The sequence below is a fragment of the Pollachius pollachius genome (assembly GCF_949987615.1).
Source record: "Pollachius pollachius genome assembly, chromosome: 3".
In the NCBI taxonomy this organism is placed as follows: domain Eukaryota; kingdom Metazoa; phylum Chordata; class Actinopteri; order Gadiformes; family Gadidae; genus Pollachius; species Pollachius pollachius.
Genome location: NC_136936.1, coordinates 42732305 through 42753362, shown reverse-complemented (window position 1 = coordinate 42753362; position 21058 = coordinate 42732305). Strand labels below are relative to the sequence as shown.

The 21058-nt window shown below is 43.9% G+C and overlaps 1 protein-coding gene across 1 annotated transcript in view; it reads right to left on the bottom strand.

The window, feature by feature from the left end:
- The window catches only part of acvr2aa (activin A receptor type 2Aa), a 34772-nt gene extending 13950 nt beyond the window's left edge, over window positions 1-20822 (bottom strand). The window contains exons 1-4 of the mRNA XM_079733369.1: window positions 19581-20822; window positions 9538-9751; window positions 5409-5521; window positions 3045-3199 (exon numbers count right to left, since the gene is read on the bottom strand). Of these exons, the coding sequence (XP_079589495.1) occupies window positions 3045-3199; window positions 5409-5521; window positions 9538-9751; window positions 19581-19635 (537 nt within the window). The 5' untranslated portion in view covers window positions 19636-20822. The remainder of the gene's footprint in view (window positions 1-3044; window positions 3200-5408; window positions 5522-9537; window positions 9752-19580) is intronic.
- Window positions 20823-21058: the final 236 nt, after the last annotated feature.

Sequence of the window (21058 nt, the reverse complement as noted above, 5' to 3'; positions counted from 1 at the left end):
CACACACACACACACACACACACACACACACACACACACAATTGCAAGGAGGCTCCGGATAAGCTGCTTGGCTGACATCATAAGGGAGGGAAAGTAATGGGAAGTGTTACATGAGTAACAATTCTCATAAGGGTCAATCGCACATTACAAACAAGATCGTCCACCCCATGCACTCATCGTTTCTCTCACTCAAACACACACACATCACACAATCCAGCAAGGAAACCACACCCCTCTCCCTCTCGTGCGTTCCAGTGCGTTGTGGCTTGGGCCGTCATAAAAATGTCGGGGTGACTGACGGTAAGCATTTCAGCAGCTGCCAGTGGCCTCCCCCAGAATTTCACATGTGCTCTTAAAAGAGTGTGATTAGGCCTCACTTTGCACCTTCCTCCCTTCCCTGTCTGACCCCCTGGCAGCGCGTTACCGAGCAGCGTACATGATTTCTGTACCGCATGTGCTTCTAATCGGGAGGGGATTCAGCACTATGGTGGCATGGAGTCCAGGCACAGAGGCTCTAGTGTGCGGGGGCAGACGAGGGGGGGGCCTGGTGCATTTGATTTGACTCTTTATGGGCCTTTACGGCCCTGCTTACTCAGAAGGAGCCTGTAGGAGGCTGATGAATAATGAAGAAGCTCTTCCCTCCATCTCGGATCACATTGCTCTCTGGGAATGGAGTTCTGAGGCTGGGTGAGGCCCCGGCCTAACGGCGGTCTGGCTCCACGCTGACCGGAGCACGGAGGTCTGTCGTCACTCACACCCACCCCATCCCCATCGCCAGCCCACAAGCGAAAGCCATGTCCAATGTGGCAATGACGATGTTAATCCCAGTAGCATGAGTATGTTGTCAATGAGGGTCGCATTGGGTTGTTTTTCTGCTCAAACACATGTCGAGACGGTCCAGCATGCAAACGTGGCAGGACTCCAATAAGCGTCTGAATCATGCTGCTTGCAAAGTCAGCAAGCGGGGCGAAGGCCGCTGTGTCGCAAAAAGGGGGACTATTCGTTCGCAAATGCATGATTTGCTATTGATATTAGGCCTGAGAACACTAGCTGCCCTGCAAACGATGTGCTTTTTTTCCAATACTGTCAATGTGGGGGACGGGTGCAATCCAGAGACCGGAGAGAGAGAGCGAGGAAGAGCGCAAGCAGGGAGGGAACATGCATTATTTAGCTGCCCCTACCCCACTTTTCAACGTTTTCCCTGCACTCAGTGTTATGTGCTGTGGCTCGGCTGATGAGTGGGCGGGAACCACACGCACGCACACACACACACAAAATTGCAGACAAGCACACGTACAGCAAGTCACTCTCGTCAGGCCACGCATCAAGGACTCCTGATTACCAGGAAACTGATGTATGGAGAAAGGCTTTGTAAATGACCACCTCCCGCAATTATAATGACAAGCAGTGCTTGCACGCCCCACCTCATGCAGTAGCTGCGTAAATGCACCACGCATCCATTAATGGCCGAGCTGTGAAAGCGTTCATGTTCCACTTAGACATAGGGTTGATTGGCCCCAAATGTCTGATTTGGGAGCAGGTAGAGGAGGGGGATCAAAGGGACTCATGAGCGGCTAAGGATTGAGAGACTATGGTTGCGTTTGGACAAGAGGCAGCAGATAAAACCCTTTAGTGGCGGCACCATGGGTCCGGCTGGTGAACTCTATCGATCCTTCTACTTTAGGCTGAAGACAAGAGGTATGGAACTTCTGGGCCAATGATAATGAATAATAATAGTTTTATTCTTTTCAATACCAACAATGTTGCCTTCTTCGATTGATCCCCTTTTCTTCCATATGCGGGTCTAACAAATGCTGTATGATGTTGTTAAGAATGATCAATTATGCATTACGTTTTTATCATTTATTTTATTGTTGGGGAACAACTTTTCAATTATTGTTGTATTGATCATTTACCAAATGCAGCATAGCCAGGAAGTCATGGGGTTCTGTTTCCTTTTGAATGCTCACATTTTCCTGATGGGTGCTAATCATGAAGAAACACGGTACTGCTGCAAATACTGAAACTTACATACTCTCAGGCAACAGATTCATAGAAGATGATTCTGTGCAAATGACAAGCATTGTTTATGTGACGTGATGGGAAACAGACACAGTACAAGGTTGTTATTTGTCAAGTTAAGATTCACAACTTTTTCATCTGAAGCAGCTGGTTGAAATCCACAATGACTATTCTGGCCATCTGGTATTCTTCATATTCCAGAAGTGGACCACGAAATTCTTCATTGTGATGCACAAAGCAATGCACAGCAATGCTCCTCCCGTTCCCCCTCCACAAATAGACCTTACATTCTTCCACAGTGCAACCTTCTGTCGCGCTTTAGTGCAAGAACACGTTTGTTTAAGGGGAAAGAGAGTTGTGCTGCTAGAGAAAACTACGTTATTATAGGCTGTAATTATCAGTTGTAATGGCAGTGTCAGAACTTTGGTCTAGAACACAACAAAACAACATAACCTATTGTTAGTCTACCAAACATACATTTTTTAAAAGGTAACCATTATACTATCTGACTCAAAGTCAATTGACTTGAGTACCAACCCCCCTTGCATAAATTACGGATCATATCACATCGCAAGGGATGGTGTTTAAAGTCCTCTTCGACTGGACTGTCACCTATGTGTGGGCTGTCATTCACCTGTCTAACCTGAAAGAGGACTTGAGCCGTGGTAGCCCAGACTGTCATGGAGATATGGTGCAGAGTTTAAAAGCAAGTCTCGTCTGTCAAGGGTCTGACAGTCCGGTGGGCAGAAGTTCTACACAGAGCATCCAACATGTGTGCTCTGCTCTGTGACAGCCAGGAGCTCTTTCTCATAGGTTTGTCCAACTTATCTTAAAAATGCAAAGAGGGGATGTCAAAACAAGGGACGAGAGCGCAGCCTATATTAAAAGTACACAATCTAAGAATAAAAAGGCTTAATACCTGTACATATCAACATATGCAATATAGAAGCCAGGAACAACAACCACAACCACAGCAGCCACAACAAGTACACTGGTCAGATCTCGGGGGGGTGTTTTCATACCTGGGTGGGAACCAGAACAGGTGGGTAGGCCAGTTTGTGGTGGCGGTACATCCAGAAGGAGAAGAGCACGATGGCCGTGATGCCCATGATGGGCACCAGCGAGTACATGAGCGTGGTCAACACCGGGGGCTTCTGGGTCACTGGGTTGGAAGTAGCTGGTGGCCAGATGAAGAGACATAGAGAGGGAGGGAGAGAGAGACAAGAACAAAGGTCAATGGAAGCAACAACAGTGACCTGGGATAGCACTGGAAAAAAAGAATCACAAGGCGTTGGAAAGTGAGGGGGGATTTCTGATATGACATAATCGGCGAATAGCCCTGCCAGGAATGTAAGCCTTCCATCTTTACTGTCATCATCCGAAGTTGAGTGAATTAAAGTTGCGGATATTGGCCAATAAACAATATATATAATACATCATCTACTTAATTCCAAACCCTGTCATAAAATCGGGGTTAAACCCATCACATACAAAAACAATGTAAACAAATTCCTCATGGTATACTTTGCAAAAACTAGCGCATTTAAGGTCACCAGCGTTTTGCTGATAAGAGGCTAAGCATACGCTGTCCCCTGACCCTCCCTTTCCCCATCACCACCAATCCCATCTGACAACAGCGGGATCCGGAACTTGTGTACAGATGGATGGATACATACGAGAGTGAGCAAGCAGAGAGAGGGAGGGAGGGAGGGATGGAGAGAGAGTGAGAGTGAGAGAGAGAGCGATGACCTCAACTGCACTAGCTTTGCTGTATTGCCTCTGCATGCGTGCAGCCCCCGGGGTGCTGTTACATGGCGCTGCAGCTCAACCCACCCTGTACCCCCCTCCCTTCCATCTCCCTCACGCATGCCTAAACGCCGCTCTTCCACCCCCCCCCCCCCCAAAAAACCTAAATCTATTAACCCTCCCTCCCTCCCTCCCTCCCTCCCTCCCTGCAGCTCCGAGCAGCCAGTGCTCAGTTTGAGCCGTGAGCGGGATAAGAGACGCTGAGCTCTTGGAACACAGCAGCAGCAGCGGCGGCAGCAGCAGAAACAGCGTTAGCCTGGCCCCCTGCGTGCGTGATGCGTTCTGGCAAATGACACCCTGTCCTCCCCTTGACCGATGGGCATTAAGGCTCACCACCGCATGGCACACGCCACTCCACCGCTGTGAGGTCCCTGGTCAGCAGGTCATGCTCGCTCGCTCTAAACCTCCCCTCCATCTTCGACCCTCCAACTCTTTCTCTTATCGCTAACACTCCTCGTGCCGTGGGCCACAGATAGGACACTGTTGCTAGGTTAAAAAAAGCAGTGGCCATGCATGTGTGTGTGTGTGTGTGTGTGCGCGCGTGCATGGCCCGTGCGGTCTGGGCTTACTTGTTTGCTACACGGACATGCTGGGTCTGTGCTCATGAGGGCATTGAGGTTCAGAAGGGTTGTTTTTTTAATTTGTACCCACCCTACGCCCATATTATCTCCGTTCCAAATATCCGGGACATTCCACATCTAGTTAGTGGCTTCCTAAAATACACGAATGGTTGCATAACTGGGCGGACGACGAGTAGGGAGATAGGGAGCTGGCTGAACAAACTGCCTGTCCAACCGACACAGCTTTTCTTTCCTATTTAAAACAACCTAGTGTCAGCGCTTTCCCCTATTATGGGAGCACGCACGCACACACACACACACACACACACACACACACACACACACACACACACACACGGTTGGTGAGACCAACAGGTTCATTCGCAATTTTTCTGTCAACCAGTCTTTCATCTTTGAGATTTGTGTCACTGGGGGTTTGTCTAAAAATAAATGAACTAACAATAACAGTCAAGGTGAGTGACATACAAGCCATGGATCTGGGAATGAGGCATGTTCACCAGGGAAGGGGTTGAAGAAATCAGAATCGAACACCTGACATTCAACGTCAAGCCACGTAAAGGAGAAGTATATGTTGCGGTCATTCGTCCAGGGATACCAGGCATCGGTAGCCCCAGAGAATGTTCAGCTGGTTGTTCTGTGAGCCCGTAGGGTAATTATATAGTGGTTCTAAAATCATCACCCGGGCTGCCAACGATTTGACAGTTTTGTATGTGCTCCTCCGGTTCGATGTTACGGATATTTTTGAATTCAAACGATCACAGCCTTCAGATAGTTATTGTGTTATATTTAACAATGAGTGGGGGACAGCAGCTGCTGTGGCTTAGCAAGAATCGAAAGAAACAGAGGTGTTTCGTGTCATGTTGTTTGCCAGTCATCCTGCTGAAAAGCAGGATGATAACTAGCAAGACAAAGTCCATTCTTTGACATTTATTCTATAGCACAGGTGCTGACACACGCGCTCACACACACAATCTAACAAACGCACAAACACAAACTTACTTTGTATTTGGGTCTGCGTGTCTGGGTTGTAGGAGAACTTTTTGTTGCACATACTGCCTTCACAGCAGCAGAAAAACACCTCTGGATCGTCTTTCTTCTCCACACACTCGTTCCTGCAAAAGAGGAGGGTGGGGGAGATATATGGGGAGTGTCACAGGATGTTCACAGGACTCTGGCTTCATGATCCACAATGAGCCATCTGGCCTTTTTTAGATGCACTGCAAAAAAATGTAAGTATAACCAAAGGGCATACCGTATAATAAACGAATGCACACATGAAGCAGGATTTATTTGAGCAATTAAAATTGGGGTTTTACGAGTTAGTGAAAAAAACAAACAAACACTGAGCAAGTTAGGGTCACTACTGTTCCTTTACGCATATTCACCAGCCATCGTAAGGAAGTATAGCTAGCTTTCACCGCAGTTTCCTTGACTGGAAAGTAATGGGTTAACACCTTGTTTTAAACAAGAAAGCTGAGATCCTACCCGCATTACTGGGGATGCATAAACTTGCTTTGACCTACCATGAGAAATGTGGCCTATTGATTCACAGCTTGCATGAGAAATGCATGCTCTTTGTCTCACATGCCACTGCACAACGCTTTGACCCCAGTGAATTCACAACTCGCCAGAATGTAGGTTAGTAGGCTTTGAATTGGCATGAGAGACACTTTCCTCAGGTAAACACCCTCCTTTATTTACACAATGGTTGTATGGTTTGGTCATTTTTATGTATTTCTTTGTTGCACCAGTGAGGCCTCCGTGGTCAGTACCCCCCCGCACAACCCGTGGAGTTATGCAGGGTAAAAGAAATAACCTGTCAACATGCCACACACACGGGTAGGAAAAAAAGAAAAGGAAAACAAATCGATCCAGTTACTGCAGGTGGGAGGTAAACGGGTTCAGTGGCATGCTATGACAAGAGCCTCCAGGTAACCAGAGCTCAGGCAGGGCCTCCCCACCTCCCTCTCTTTCTCTCGCTCTGTCACGCCAAGTGAGAAATGTTTGCTGGCAGCCCCGTTGGACGTTAAGCCACGGCGAGATAACATCAGGTTTGGGAAAGGGTGTTGGTGGGGCGAGAAGGGGAGGGCAGGGGTGGTGCACTCCAAGGCAAAACATGTTTACACAACATGGAGAGGGCCTCAAGTGTGGCAACAATCGGGTGGGGTGACGTATCGTTGAGCCGTAAAACCGGGTGTCAATGGCAAAGTTGTCCTTTTCTCCGTTTAAGTGTGGGTGTTTTTTTTTTTCTAAAGAGAAACCTCACTGGAGAGTATGAATGTCAACCTTTTATTAAAAAGTTCAGAGTGTTTGGAACAAGTCAAGGCGGTGTCCGGATGACATCTGCCGTTGGCAGCGGCTCACAGTGCCCCGTGCACTCAACACCTTCAGCGCAACTCCTGAAAAGCCTCCGTCAATCACCCCAAAAAATAATAATCGGTCCAACACGCAAGTAAAACAAGAAAGGACCTATGAAATGAAAACCTTTGATCAAGTATCAAACTTCCATCATCTCACTCTCCCCCCCCCCCCCCCCTCTTAATATCAGCCGTGGTTTGAGCATGCAAAAATTCAAATAGTTTCAAACCATTTTCTTTCCCATACGCGTCACCTTTTCTTTCCCATACGCAACAGTCTGAGTTGTTGTGACTAAAAGTGCCTTTCCATGCTCGGCAGCTGTTGGTTGGTGAGTGGAAACACACCAGTGTTGAGAGGGAGGGATTTTCATAAGCTCTCTGTGAAACTGCCCCAACAATGGACTAGGTCATGTTAACTGGCTTGTAGGTCATTCGGCCCACGAAGGGACAACCATCCAAAAATTGTGGAAGGAACATTTTCAGCGTTTATCTGCCGTTGGTCGACATTTGAACAAGAAACTGGCTGAGTGACACTATATGCTGATATGATAACTAGTGGTTAGGATGTTTTTAATTCTCCAAAGTGGCCGCTATTGGGATCTGGACACAAAATTTAAAAACCGAATAAATAGCTATTTAACTATTTTATAATATAATAGAGTATCTATTAAGCTGCAGTTAAAAGCAATGTGAAACAATGTTCCCCATCCACCAAACTGTGTGACTCACACAATGATATGGAAGACTTTCAAGAATTGTAAACATAAAATCTGACCATATCTGATACCATAGAATGTCAGACAGACAAAACACAGTATGGACGATGCACATTTGATTTCAAAACTTTTGTCCAAAACATATCTTTGAACACCCTTGTTGTAAACCCATTTGCCTACACTTTCTGTCCATTCACATTGACATAATTCAGGCTTTAGTCTGCCAGACAGCTTGGAACATCTGCTGGTTTCTATCCACAGCGCTTCTGAGAATTTTAATAGTCCTAAACATCAGTCAAAACCCTCATGGCTCTGGGCGAGAGACAGGAAGACGGCAACAGTTGGGCGATTTATTATATGGAAACATTTCTCCAGGGAAAGTTGCTGTGAAACACCGAATCACATTTGGCCCCAGCTTGACTTGGTTGGAGAGCTAACCAGGTAAAGACAACTGTGTGACTTTTTACCTAAATTCTATCTTTGTTGATGAATGGTGTCGATTCAAAATTATACCTTACCAATTATTCTTTTTACACAGTACTTTATACAATCTAACTACATCAATGACTGGCAAAGGGACCAAATGCAGAAAAGATTAATGCTCAGTCGTGCTTTAACTTGCGTTGTGTGCTTGGTGTTGAGAAACTCCTGACAAAGTAATATGGTCATCAGGTTGTTGTGAGCAAACCTGTTTAACTATTCTCTGACACCTCCTCTGTTCCCTGGTTGTTATGCAGTGCCGGGGGCTAGTTGCTTTTAGTGCGTTTCTCAGAAATTAACAAGTGCAAAAATGTATGTTATTTCACACTGACAAGATTTGACACCAGGCTGCAGCATATCTGTAGTACAACCTAGCACGGCACGATATGAGGAAATTATGTTTCATGCAATAGCGTTGTTGAATGTTGCGATGTCGTAACGACTTACGATAAATCAAAAAATATTGATAGCGGCACAGTTCTAATCTATTTATTACGTGATCATATCAACAATATTAATACTGTCAACTTTATTTTTAAATTAACACTGGACTTTATAAAAACATTGTAAAAAAAGATTTCAATCCATCAATACAAAAAAAAACATTTGCTGTTAACCTCGGCATCTATCTATCAGCCTGCTGACTGATTAAAATGGCAACCAAACAAACATTATTAGTGGAAAAATATTAAATAAGACCCCTCATTCTTTTTAAATGGTAACATGTATAGCCACCTACCCACACTGGATCAAGGACGTATTACATTTTATCAAGCCAGAGAAGATTAGATTCTCCCTGAAAGGTTCACTGAGAACATTTGAAAAAACACGGACACCTTTCCTTGAATTTCTAGACCTTGACAGTTGTTCCAGGGGATGGGGATATCTAAAGCCCCATAATGATAGCTAAAATGTTCCGCATTTGTACACTGGTGTGTTCTGTGTTCTTATTTTTGTTTGGGGATGTGAGGGAAGGAGGAAGGGAACCCCCACGTATGATTGATTGTGTATTGTGAGAGAAATTGCAAAACCTGAAAAATTGGTTAGATATATATATATATATATATAAATAAATATAAAAACAATATATTAACATTGTTATTCAAATTATAGATATTAACTATCTATCTGTGCATATTTAAAATATTTACTGTGCATCACCCTAACTTAAATGGTACATTTTAAACAAAATAGTATTTATCCCAGTTCAGGCAGTCTTTTGAGTTGCGATCAATGAGTATATTCATATAGTGATGACGTGAATACAATTAATCGGTAAGCACTATTAAAAACAACTATTGAGCCTATCCACGCTGGAAAACCACTCATTCACGAAAACAGTGGGCCACTGAACACATGGTCTTTGAATCCCGCACATGATCAACACAAGACCGTCAAACAGGCGCCAGGAGCACCACGGCGCATTAGTAGCTACTTGGATAAACAGCCCACGAGACAGTACTGCACAAGCCCGCTCCAAACACAACATTTCTCCTCAAACTCCTGACATACAGGATATGTTATGCAACGAGAAGAAAAGGGAGGGTGGTGGTTGTGGTGGTGGTTGAGGGTTACCTGTCGTAGCAGTTGACGTCATCCAGCCAGCAGCCCTGACGGACCACCTCCACCGCGCCCGTCACGTTCCTCCAAGTGGCGAAGCAGTGCAGCCTCTTGTCCTTCTCGCCGGCGCACGGTTCGACCCCGCTGCGGTTGACCCGGCTTTCGGCCACCGACGGGTTGTAGTTGTAGTGGACGCACTCCTGGGTCTCCGAGCGTCCCAGGATGGCTCCTGAGCAGGTGGGGAGGAGGACATTTTGACATGAAAATGACAGTTGCCTGCAGAATATTGGAGCCTCATTACAAGCAGATCAGATGATGCAAGCGCAGGTCAACTTCGGTAGGCCAATGAAAACGCTTCCAAAAATCTTAAATTGTACTTCTGTGGTTTGTAATGGAAGATTAGAACAGCCCAAAGCAACAATGCCTGGGTGCAATTACAGACCGGATTGCAGTAGAATTTGTAACTGATCAATTTAACTGGCACTACCATTAATGTTCCGATTCTTTGTTAAAAGCTTACAAATGGTTGAAATACACATTAGTGATTTTGGAGGTTTAAGGGATAAAATACAACCAGTGTACTTATCTTTTAATGAAAATAACCCTTGAAAGAAATGTGTAAGCTGTTAATTACCTTGATTCAATTCGATAACATTACATTTATTTAGCAGATGCTATTTTCCAAAGTGACTTCCAGTGCATTTAACAAAATATGTAACCAAAAAAAGGAAAGAAAGAGTAAGCAAAGCAAGTCTTTTAAGTGCTAAAATATTTTAAAGTTTGCAAGGATGCACCCTTATGTCAACTGCTCGATACATTCCGAACAAAGATACAGTATATACCAAACAAATAGCCTATATATGAAAAACGACATGATTTTGCTAAGCCTCGTTAAACTAATGTTTCTAATCCATCGTTGTGCTTTTATAAAAAGCTTTACCCAAAGCCAAAGTCCAAAGTAATTTACAATGGCCTCTATTTTCTTGGAACGATAGAGCAATAGCCATAAAAATGTAATTTAACACTCCGTTTTAATCACAAAGTTTTAATTGCAGCACTTAGGGAGCTCGTTTGCTAATGTGCACACACATATCTAACTTAGATGTGTTAATATCGGTTGTCATAAAATTACCATCTTTACTGATGCACGCCAGTAAACTTATTTGTTTGAATACATGGAGCATGATGTATTTTGGCCGATAACTCAAATAATAGTTTTTTTTAGTTTCGAGGAAAGCGTTCTCGTCCTTCCAGGCAAACACTTATTCCTGCCACGGGGACCCTGATAAATAAAATAAGGACATCATCCGTCCTCGGTTAACTGCAGTAAAATACAAAAAGGCTATACAATTGAGAACGGTTGTTGGCGACCTAAACGCAGCATTTGCAACAAAAAAAAAAGCGGACGATTACATCAGCCAAACCCGAAGCACACCGCGGGTTTGACACATTCGCCCGTAGCGCGCTAGCGATCATCGTGGCGTGCCGGGCGTGCTGCAGCCGCCGCAGGGTGCCCAGACTGATCATCTACTCAGACAGCTGTCCTCAGACTCCAGCAAAGGGGCCTGACTGGGGCCCTGTAATTAACCATGTCTGATGAGAGCCTCTAGAGGGAAAGTCACTTCATGGGGGGGGGGGGGGGGGGGGGGGGTCTCCATCAGGGTACGCCAGCTTTGACACATTTACATCTTACATGCGCCACTCTATAGGAAGTAGGTTTCCATATAGGTTGTAGCAGCGTCCTCCAGTAAGGACTTGTTTAATATAAACCAAACATGCTTTTATTTTTAATTAGTGGTACTTTTTATTTGACCTTTAAGAATCCCATTGCTTTCGTGGGCATTTCAATGCTCCTTTGGGCTGCGCAGCAAAGGAAAATAATCCCTCTGACTACTTGTGCTATGATTTACTGGCTCTTGGATGTGATGGACCCAGATAGGAGGGTAATGGGATAGCACACTGGGAATGCAGAATCTCTTGTTCAGCATAACCCAGGCTGCTTGGGAGAGGGGATGGAGCGTCTTTCGCTGTATGCTGCTGTGCTGTACTGCAGTGCAACCTATTTCCCTGCCTGTTCCATCAACAATTCAGATGGCAGTAAAAAACAGAATACACTGCTGTTATTCCTGCCATAAAAAAAAGAAAATATCAGGTAGTGATGTTTTAGGATTTGAACAAAGCCACAAAGTGTTTACAACAAAGAAATTGGCTACGGGGAACCAAACAAAAACCAAAACATTGACTTCTGTTGGCGTAGGTTAAATCCCAACTTCCTCAGTGAGCTGCGTCCATGGGATCCACATCACAATGCCTCGCTCACCTACACTGCAGCTACGGAGCCAATAGAGAGCCGCGGCTCATACCCTAAGGAGAACAAAAATAAACACAAAGCTAAATTCTTTAGAACAGGCTGATCCTCGGATTTTAAGATAATCCAAATGCCAGAAGAGGAATTTTGAATACAAATTTTGTGAAACCTTCCCTGCGGGCAAACTTAGGGTTTTGAAACAACAACAATGGAATCTGGGTGTTTTGTGGTTAACCTCAGTGAAAACCTCAAGTGGTTCTCGGAAACCAAAAAAACTGCTCACTCAAGGCCTAAGGATGTGGAGCGTAGGGTGGGGTTTCGATAGAGGCAGTCACACTTCTGCCTGCGTGAAAGAAAAAGCATGGAACGTGCCAAAGTAAAGAAGGTATACATAGGAACACAATACCTGCACACGTGTGTGTGTGTGTTTGTTCGTTCCCTGGACTCATTGCTTTGTTGCCTCAACCAAAAAAGGCCCTTTTGCTTGACAGCCTTGAGCTGGCGTTCAAAATAATTTAAATCAATTCTGCTGAAGAGTTGCATAAAGTAACCTGGCCATGGTTAGTAACAAAAGGTGCCAGTTGGATTATGAAGTTACTACTGACTACATACCTGCCTCCTCCAACTCTCTAGACAGTGAAGGAGGTATGCACGGTGACATTTATGCAAGCAATCAATAATGGTTGACTGGATGTGTCAGCTAAACTTGGAACACCGAGAGCCTCGGGCCTGCAACAGCGTAACTCGCCACGCAGGTCGAGTGAGAGGCGGTTGGTTGTGCGGTTTGCATCTCCATTAACGACCAAGACTTTCCGTGAGAAGAAACGGGCAACATTTCCTCCCAATTTGAATCCCAGATCCGGATTATGCCATTTACTGCCGGCTGTTAAAGCTAAGCCAAAATACTAGGTAACTACATGACAGTCTCTCCACTTGAGATTTACGAGGTGGCATAGAATACAACTGGGCATTGCTTTGCTTCTACTGGCTTTAGTTTGATCATACAGTATGTTCATATGCTAAGGTCAGCTAGAGAAGTCGGTCCTAATGAGGGGGGGATGTAAACATACATCCTAGTGGACGGAAGGAAGTGAAGTCTAATGGAAGCTTCATTGTAATAGCACTCGAGTGTCATGCGGCGTGGACTGGAACGAGGATACATCACCAGTCACTCATGGAGCCCGGCCAATACAAACCTCTTCATTCATTTTAAGCGCTGCATGAACAGGAACGGCCAACAATGAAGACATAACAGTATCTCAATGAAAAGAGAAGAAAAAAAAGATAAAAAACACTGTGCAGCCAAGTGTGCTGTTGTACAGAATAACAAAAAAAATAATAGAAATATATTTATTTTGGGGAGGAATTAATTTACTAATTGGCCCTTGGTGGGGGATTAATGCGGGTGGATTAGTTCCAGAAGACAACAAGTCACCATTATTAGGATTACACGGAATCTGCTGGAATTACTGTCACATCCAGGCCTGGGAGATGGGAGTAGGAAGAGGGCAGGAGAAGATGCACATCGAGCGCTTGAGGTCTCTGCGCCGTGATTACAGATCTAGGCCAGCAAATTGAATCGGACAAATTGACCCAGACGCTTAACAAAATCCCACAAAGCGGGGAGCCCCCGTCCCGGCCCCCTCATTCAGAAGTCATTGCTGATTATTGACTGCTGGGGTGAGTGGGATTGTCCAGGGCCTAAATGAAAACACTGAGGGAGTGCACTCGCTGGGATCTATTCAGCAGTAGCAGGCAGTCACCAAGAAAAAAACTAAACACTCAAAGACACAATGCTGCCAAGAGGAGAAAAATCTGTGAGTATAAAAAACAGAAACCATAATTGTTTAAATTCTATTGTAGCCGTTGACTCAAAACACAAGGAATTATAATGAATTGGTATATGCAGGAAAATGTAACATTCTTCAGAAGATAATCAATGTTGCTAATTATTATTACTCATTTAATGAGCTATAAACAAAAAATTCTGCCAGAACATTATACATCAGTCTTTAAGAACAGATGACATCCATCACATTATTCTCACCATAATCCCAGAACATATCTAGTCTCCTCTATTCAGTCGACCATCTCTCTAACCCAAGGATATTAGGAGGAAGAATTATTCCATGTCTTGACTTTTCCTTGTGGCACAGTTTAGGAAAAGCTTACGTCCAACTCCCTCACCCCATCAAAAACCAGCTCAGCAGGCATCTTGAAGAGCCCTCCTCATTATCTGGCCCGGTGTCAGTGAGCGGTGGAGAGATTAGGCGAGAGAGGGAGGAGCTTTGAAGAGAGGGAGTGGGAGCTGACACTTTCCCCCAAATGCCATGCAAACTCCATAGGATGAAACAGCCACTGACCGCGAAGGACGCAGGGACAGAGGGCTTAAATATATCCCACATTTGTTTACAGACCGCCCAGCATATAGCCTCAAAAAACCCTGTATCAAATTCTTGCTCGTCAGGTATTAAATGTCCCTGGGCCGACATCAGGTGACCTGTCAAAAACCCTGGCAGTGGCGTTTTTGAAACAGTGAAAAGTGTGCACAGGACCTCGGGGCAGGGGTACAGGGCAAGAGTTGTGGGTTGAACGCTATGCAGAAGAAAGAGTTTGAGAGCTTTCTGCGGATTACAACCGGAACCAAGCCTCTCAAGTTAAATAAGAACACATTTATTTGCTAATACATGCTCTTTCCAGATGGATGAATGCCTATTCTAGCCCCCTGCATTGTAAACATGGGTCAGACGGCTAAGCCTGAACCCAGGGGTTAAGTATCATCAATGTTTATTTTAACCCCGTTGACCAAACACATGGGATCAAACTCAAAGTCTATAGGTTGTTGGTAAACCGATTGCAACACAACGTGTCCATTAATTTGGTCAAGTACAAACAAACCAGTCAAAGGAAATACAATCTATTCATTCATTCATAGATGACCCAATAGGTAGACATGTGCAATGTTTACCTATTGGTATACACCCTAATAACTTATTTGCTGGATGTAAAGTATTTACTCTGAGCAAATTACTACATATGCAAATGAGAGCCCTGATGTGCATCCAGGGTAGATGTCAACGATCTGGGCTAGTTTTGGTTACACAATATTTGCATGTGGTGCCTGGCCATGTATTCTGAAATAAACCGAGGGAAAAACAAATGTATCTTGTATCCTGCATTCTGACTTGAACCAGTAAACACAAGTATCAAAACAAAAGTATCATATTCTAGTGTACATGAAATTCCATTAAAAGCTTTTTTTTTCTGGGGGTATAGTGCAGGTATAGTGCTAAAGACCGGTGCCAGGGGAGTAAGACCAGAGTGGGGCAGCCGGAGTTGAAGCAGAGAGCCAAGGGCTGCTGGACATTCCAGCCAGGATTAGGAGCTCTGACTTCATCGCTACATTAGGCTGTTTAACAGAATGAATAGACTTGCAGTCCTTGAGTCCAACAAGTGGCATTAGTACACTAGGTTGAGAATGGGCCTCTTGTTGCCCTAATGAGGTTGTGTCATTGTATAATTTGCAATGCTACATTGTGGATGTTTTCTGATAATCAACAGGAATGGAGCAGTAAATGTATTCACAAAATGTATGTGTCAGACGGAACATGACTCAGTATCCCCATGAAAATGCCTTATTTAAATTATTGAAGCCTAACACGACATGTATAGGGTTTCTGATGCGGATTGAGTGTGTGTGCATCATTGAAATCAATTGTGATCCTCATCCCCACCAATTATCCCCCCAGCCCACGTCTTGAAAAAAGCTGGGTGCACATTATGATGCTTAGTTAAATGCTCCCCGTCCTCTCCATTAAAAAGCTGCACAGCTGACCAAATGACACACGATCAAAGAGACACTTTTGAATTTAACTTCGAAATCCAATTCACCATTTTCATCCTTGTATTGATGAAGATAGAGAAGGAGATGAGGGGTGTTGCTTAAAACTCCATTGCATTGGGTCTCAGCTCTGCTCAAAACTTAGTATGAGCGATTCTCAGGCACAAGGTAGAACAACAGCAGCATGGTGTAACCAAATGGAAACAGACAAGGCATACATGTGTTTTCCAAATATGCTGCCTATAACAATGAGCAATGTTAGCTCCAACTGCTTGGTATAAATAATGCATGCAATCATGGTGCTATTGCCTGCCACAGTATCTTAGTGATTGAACTCCACGGCCTCTGCACAGCAGAACTCAAGAAAGAAAAATCCAAAACAAAAACATAACAAGCAGAAGAAGCAGATTCTCTAATTGAAAGATCAACAAATGCCATGGGAAAATTACTTTCAGACAACTATTGGAAATTAACAAACTTGCTCCTTTGCATATTGTCACTGATCAACAAGTTGGATATTGACCCAAGAACAGAACAAACAACCACACTGGTAAAAAGAGCCACATGTGACTTGGGGTATTTGTTTTGGCAAGTCTGTAGTGTGCCATGGCTGCGGGGATGAGGGCTGCAGACAGGCAGGCACGCTCTACGTCGGGCAAGCATCACTTTTGAAAATCACAAAAACGGGCTACATGTTGGGATAGGAGCAGTAGACCGCGGTGCGTTAAGAGCGCGAGAGACATGGAGCAAAACAACACAGGGAACTCTGACCACAGGATGACGACCATGCTCTGGCCCGCTGGTATGCGATACTGAAAGGCCGTCAAACGTCCATCACAGTTCCATTAATGAATCATGTCGAGGCAGGTAGGATTATGTGCTAGAATAGAGTGGGTGAATGGCCTTGGGCAGGCTGATCGCACTCATCTTATACCCTAACTGAAGAGCAATTATTTTGAGGATATCGTTTCACTTGGTGATCTACCACTTGATTCTTTTTCTCCTGAGTTATTCTGAGCCCTGGATCCTAATAGGCCGGGAGCAACAATAAGGGACCAATGATCACCTAATTTGAGCAGAAGAATACTCAAGTAATGAGCAATGCACATACTAATTGTGCTGCTAAGAGGGAAGCCTCTCACCGAGGGGTAATCGTAGCAGTGGGACTTTTCTTTTTTTCTCTATTCAGAGAGTAGGCAAAGGCAGTATTTCCGCTTTCATTGTAGAATTTGGGAGGGAAAGTAACAGGGAAAGCAGCATGGGGCTACTAAGTGTACAGATTAAAAGGAGTTAAAAGATAGGAAAATGGTTCATGGTCAACAACTCATTTTGAATATGGTAACATTGCTTTAGGTATGTTGTAAGTGGTGTTGCTGACGTTCTGGTAAACAACGCTTGGATCACAGCATTTGGATCATTTCAATAAGCAAGAAGAGCAATAAGCAAGGTTAAAGTCATGAAACAGCAGTAATAAACATTACTATATAGGTTTTTGTACTTGATTTAAATTTTTTATATATGTCCAGACACGGAAAGAAAGCGTATACTTAGTTGATTATGTGTACCCTTACCTTACACAACTTTTGCGATCCACTATTCTTAAAGTAGCCAAACATGTTTAGCGCATGAGGACCACTATCACTAAATATAACTGTAGACAATGCACATATTAAGTTACTAAAAATCCCCACTCTAATCATTGTGCTGACATCCAACTGGTGATAGATTGTCATCAGACGTCATTCCTTTAATCTTTAAAAAAGGGATCAATTCAGGGGTGAACAAACCAGCTTTGCATCACTTTGGGCAGAGGACTCCATAAATGGAGGATTTCAAGCCTTAAGTATGACATTATCCCTGACTGGCTGCCATATCAAAAAGGGAAGAGATAATTCTTTGTTTTAGGAGGATTTGTGAGAAAAGTGTTGTCATTCTCTAATGGTCTACTGTTGGGCTGTCTGGTTAAGTACAGATGGGAATGATGGGCAGCCTGCTGGTCTAGTTGCACGGATCGGGACAAGCTGGAAAAGCCTGGGCTAAAAGGGCAAATGTGATGCAAAAGTATAAGGAGATAGAATTTGTTGTTGTTTGGATTATAATTTAGGTATCCTAGCCTGAACTCCCGAGGAATTTATTATAACCATTGAGTGCCAGTGAGAAAATTGTGTCCACGTCGTACTTCTTGTTTAAGTTACACAGCAGTAGGCCTTCAGAGCAAATTGTGGACAGTCGTGAACCCCTGCACTCCATTGGCCAAAACGACTGTGTGTGTATGGATCTGATTGGATGTCTTCATCTAACTGATGGACACAAGCTTAGTACAAAAGACAATTACAAAAGTAATTGAGAGAACAAGTAGTCATGGAAACCCACCTCTCAACTTCAATCACATAATACAATGGCTAGGTGACATTTAATATTGTATAAGGTAACTGTATATTATAAATGTAAAAATCGCTTATCAACTGTGAAACGGACAGGAGCCCGCCTGCCCAGGGGAAATATAACATTTGAATAAAGCCCCATAATATAAGGAAGGGCTGTATGCAATTAACTACCCTAAGTGTTAAGTGCATAATTGTGTCACAAGTGGTCACTGAAGAGAAATGTTTAGGGCCAGGTGTGACTACAATTAGTCACATACAATTAGTCTTATCCCTGGACGCAAGATATCAGCTCTAAACAAACCTTGAGAGAGAGAGAGAGAGAGAGAGAGAGAGAGAGAGAGAGAGAGAGAGAGAGAGAGAGAGAGAGAGATCATGCACAATCTCTCCATAAGGTAAACCATGCCAAAGAACCTTTCAACTTTGGTGCAAACCTCTGATACTAATTCCAAATTATGATTTGATAGCTAGATAATAAAATACCTTTGGTATTCGTTGTATCCCTGTGTTATACAAGAACCAGGGAAGGCCAGGTATGGGTATAGTGAATTTCGGCATATAAATAAACTTTCTTGAGACTGGGTTTGTTGTAACAAGAAACATAAAAAAGTGTCATTCCGTCGCATCACAAAAGTTAAGAGTTAAGCGTGCACTGAATTCAAGAATCTCCATATCTTTCTAATCAGGTCAAAGTCCATGGCAGTTATGAGTGCAGTAGATACCCGCTATAATCTAGACGTGACTGAAGCAGCAACTTTGATTTAGTTGTTATTTAATAGGATTAAGTACATGACATGTTGGATCTCAAATGACAAGGCTTTCCCTCTCATTGCCCCTTTTGATTTTCAACGACTCCAATCTCTATTTATATTGTTATTTTACGATTGTTATCAGAAACGATGTACTCTTCGCATCGTTTGCTCTTTGACCCGCTAACTTCGAGAAGGCTCCTTGTTTCAGGTCTGATGTTTAATCATACATCTGCATACAATCTATAATATTTTAATGTGGAAGCGGGGTTGATCAAATATGCAGGCGTTTTCACATCGCACGCAAAGAACACAATGCATTAATCATTACATGATATGCATTATACAACTGCCCGCTCTCAATCACGCACACGTTGGCCATTTTCCGCATAGAGGCCCAGCATTCACGCCACTTATCCAACTGGATGAATAGGTCCATGGACATACATGTCCCCGCACACACACACCTGTCCCATTATCGTCGTCACAAATACAAACGTTTGATTTGTTCAATTGTAAACTTGTCATGACGAATGCCCTAGTTGAAGGGGAGAAAGCAGCATTGTAGAACAATACATTCGCTCGCTCCTAAGCGTCTACGGTGTCAGTCACAAGTACACGATCACACAAGTACAATGTTTTCAACATCAATGCCCACAATTCATTCTCTAAAGATGTTTTCTATAACAGTACATGAACGATAAGCCCGCACAACATAAATGTCAGTCTATAAGCTGCGTGGTGTGTACAGAATACAGGTTATGATTTCAACCCACCTGAGGAACAGGAGATGAGAAAAACGCTGAATGCCAATTTGGTCGCTGATCCCATTTTCGATCAAATGACAAATCCTTTATTTCGATTAAATCCCGAAGCAGTGACTCCAGAGGATTAGAGTCCCAAACCAATCACGGCTTCTTTGTATAGCAGTGTATCTCAGATGAGCGGTTGGGAGAACCGCAACATGGAGCCGAAGGGACGTCGGTGTTAGTTGACCATCCACTTCAGATTCATTGCCATGTCCAGCTTGCGCAAGAAGAAAAAAAAAAACTATCGATCAGATGTTATAAATACAGGAGACTTAAAGGTTTGGACTCTCCGTCGAACGCAAATCCCTTGAGGTTGTTTGGAAATAAATAGATAGCTTATTAGACAGGTCGACTGGCAAGCTACGTAAATAAGTAGGAGGTCGCACCGATGCACAACAACTCAACATAATGTACATTTAGCATTGTCTCAGGTTGCCCCAGATCAAAGGCAGAAAATACCGACAATCAATAAAGTAGGCACCGTGTCCTTGCCCGCTATGCAATTTGTTTCATATGACAATCGAGGTCAGCAACGAACGGAGGGGACAGCCCTTTTCCGAATAGCCTTTAAAGGCACAGATATAATCCACATTGTATATGGAATTGCATAGATATACTATTATTTAAAACGACTATTAACATTGCAGGAACTGAGATAAACGCACGCAGCTTCTAGTTTGAAGTCAACTTCGGCCGAGGCTGCGATGTTTTTCCCATTTGAAAAACACCGGTCTTCTTCCAAATCACGCACGAGCAATCCACGGGAAAGTTGACAGCAGGCCAATGCCACTGAAGAACAGTCTGTTATTAAAACATTGTGTCTGTCGGGGGTCTCTAAACGACCCAAACGCCGACCAAGGCTGCTGTGTGCCGCTCCAGTAATAACTCACACAGTCCCCACTTCATGTCATGTTGAAAAACGCTCCGTGAGATTGGTCTCGAGCGGCACCGCTGTGGCGGGTGATGACAACCACCGCGAAGACCCGACCTTAGCTAGTTTTGCTAGCGCCAACGTTAGCGTTCAGCCTGCCTCCTCACTGTTTTACACCAAATAGATATCCGCAACAAAAATGTATCAAGTTGTTTTGCAAGTAACGAATTTAGTGTTGGTTGTAGAATCGTGTATCCTTGTAAACCTCTGAGGTTTACTTCTGCGGTTCCGATCGGTAATCACATTCCCTCTCTTCTTGTACAAGAGTACGCAAGATGGCTGCTAGCACAGTGAGATTGTTTTTGTTTTTTTCACACTCATCTGTCACTATGTTGCCAAAGACTGAGTGACACACAAAGTGACCAACCAGGATCCTTGAAGCAGGTCCGCCTGCAAGCCTCAACCAATTGCGTTTGATCCTGCTATTCGACAAAACGACGCCTACCGTCAAAGAATGTTGAATATGGTCGTAACCATCAGACCAGAATTCATATGCTATAGCTTATCGTCTTTG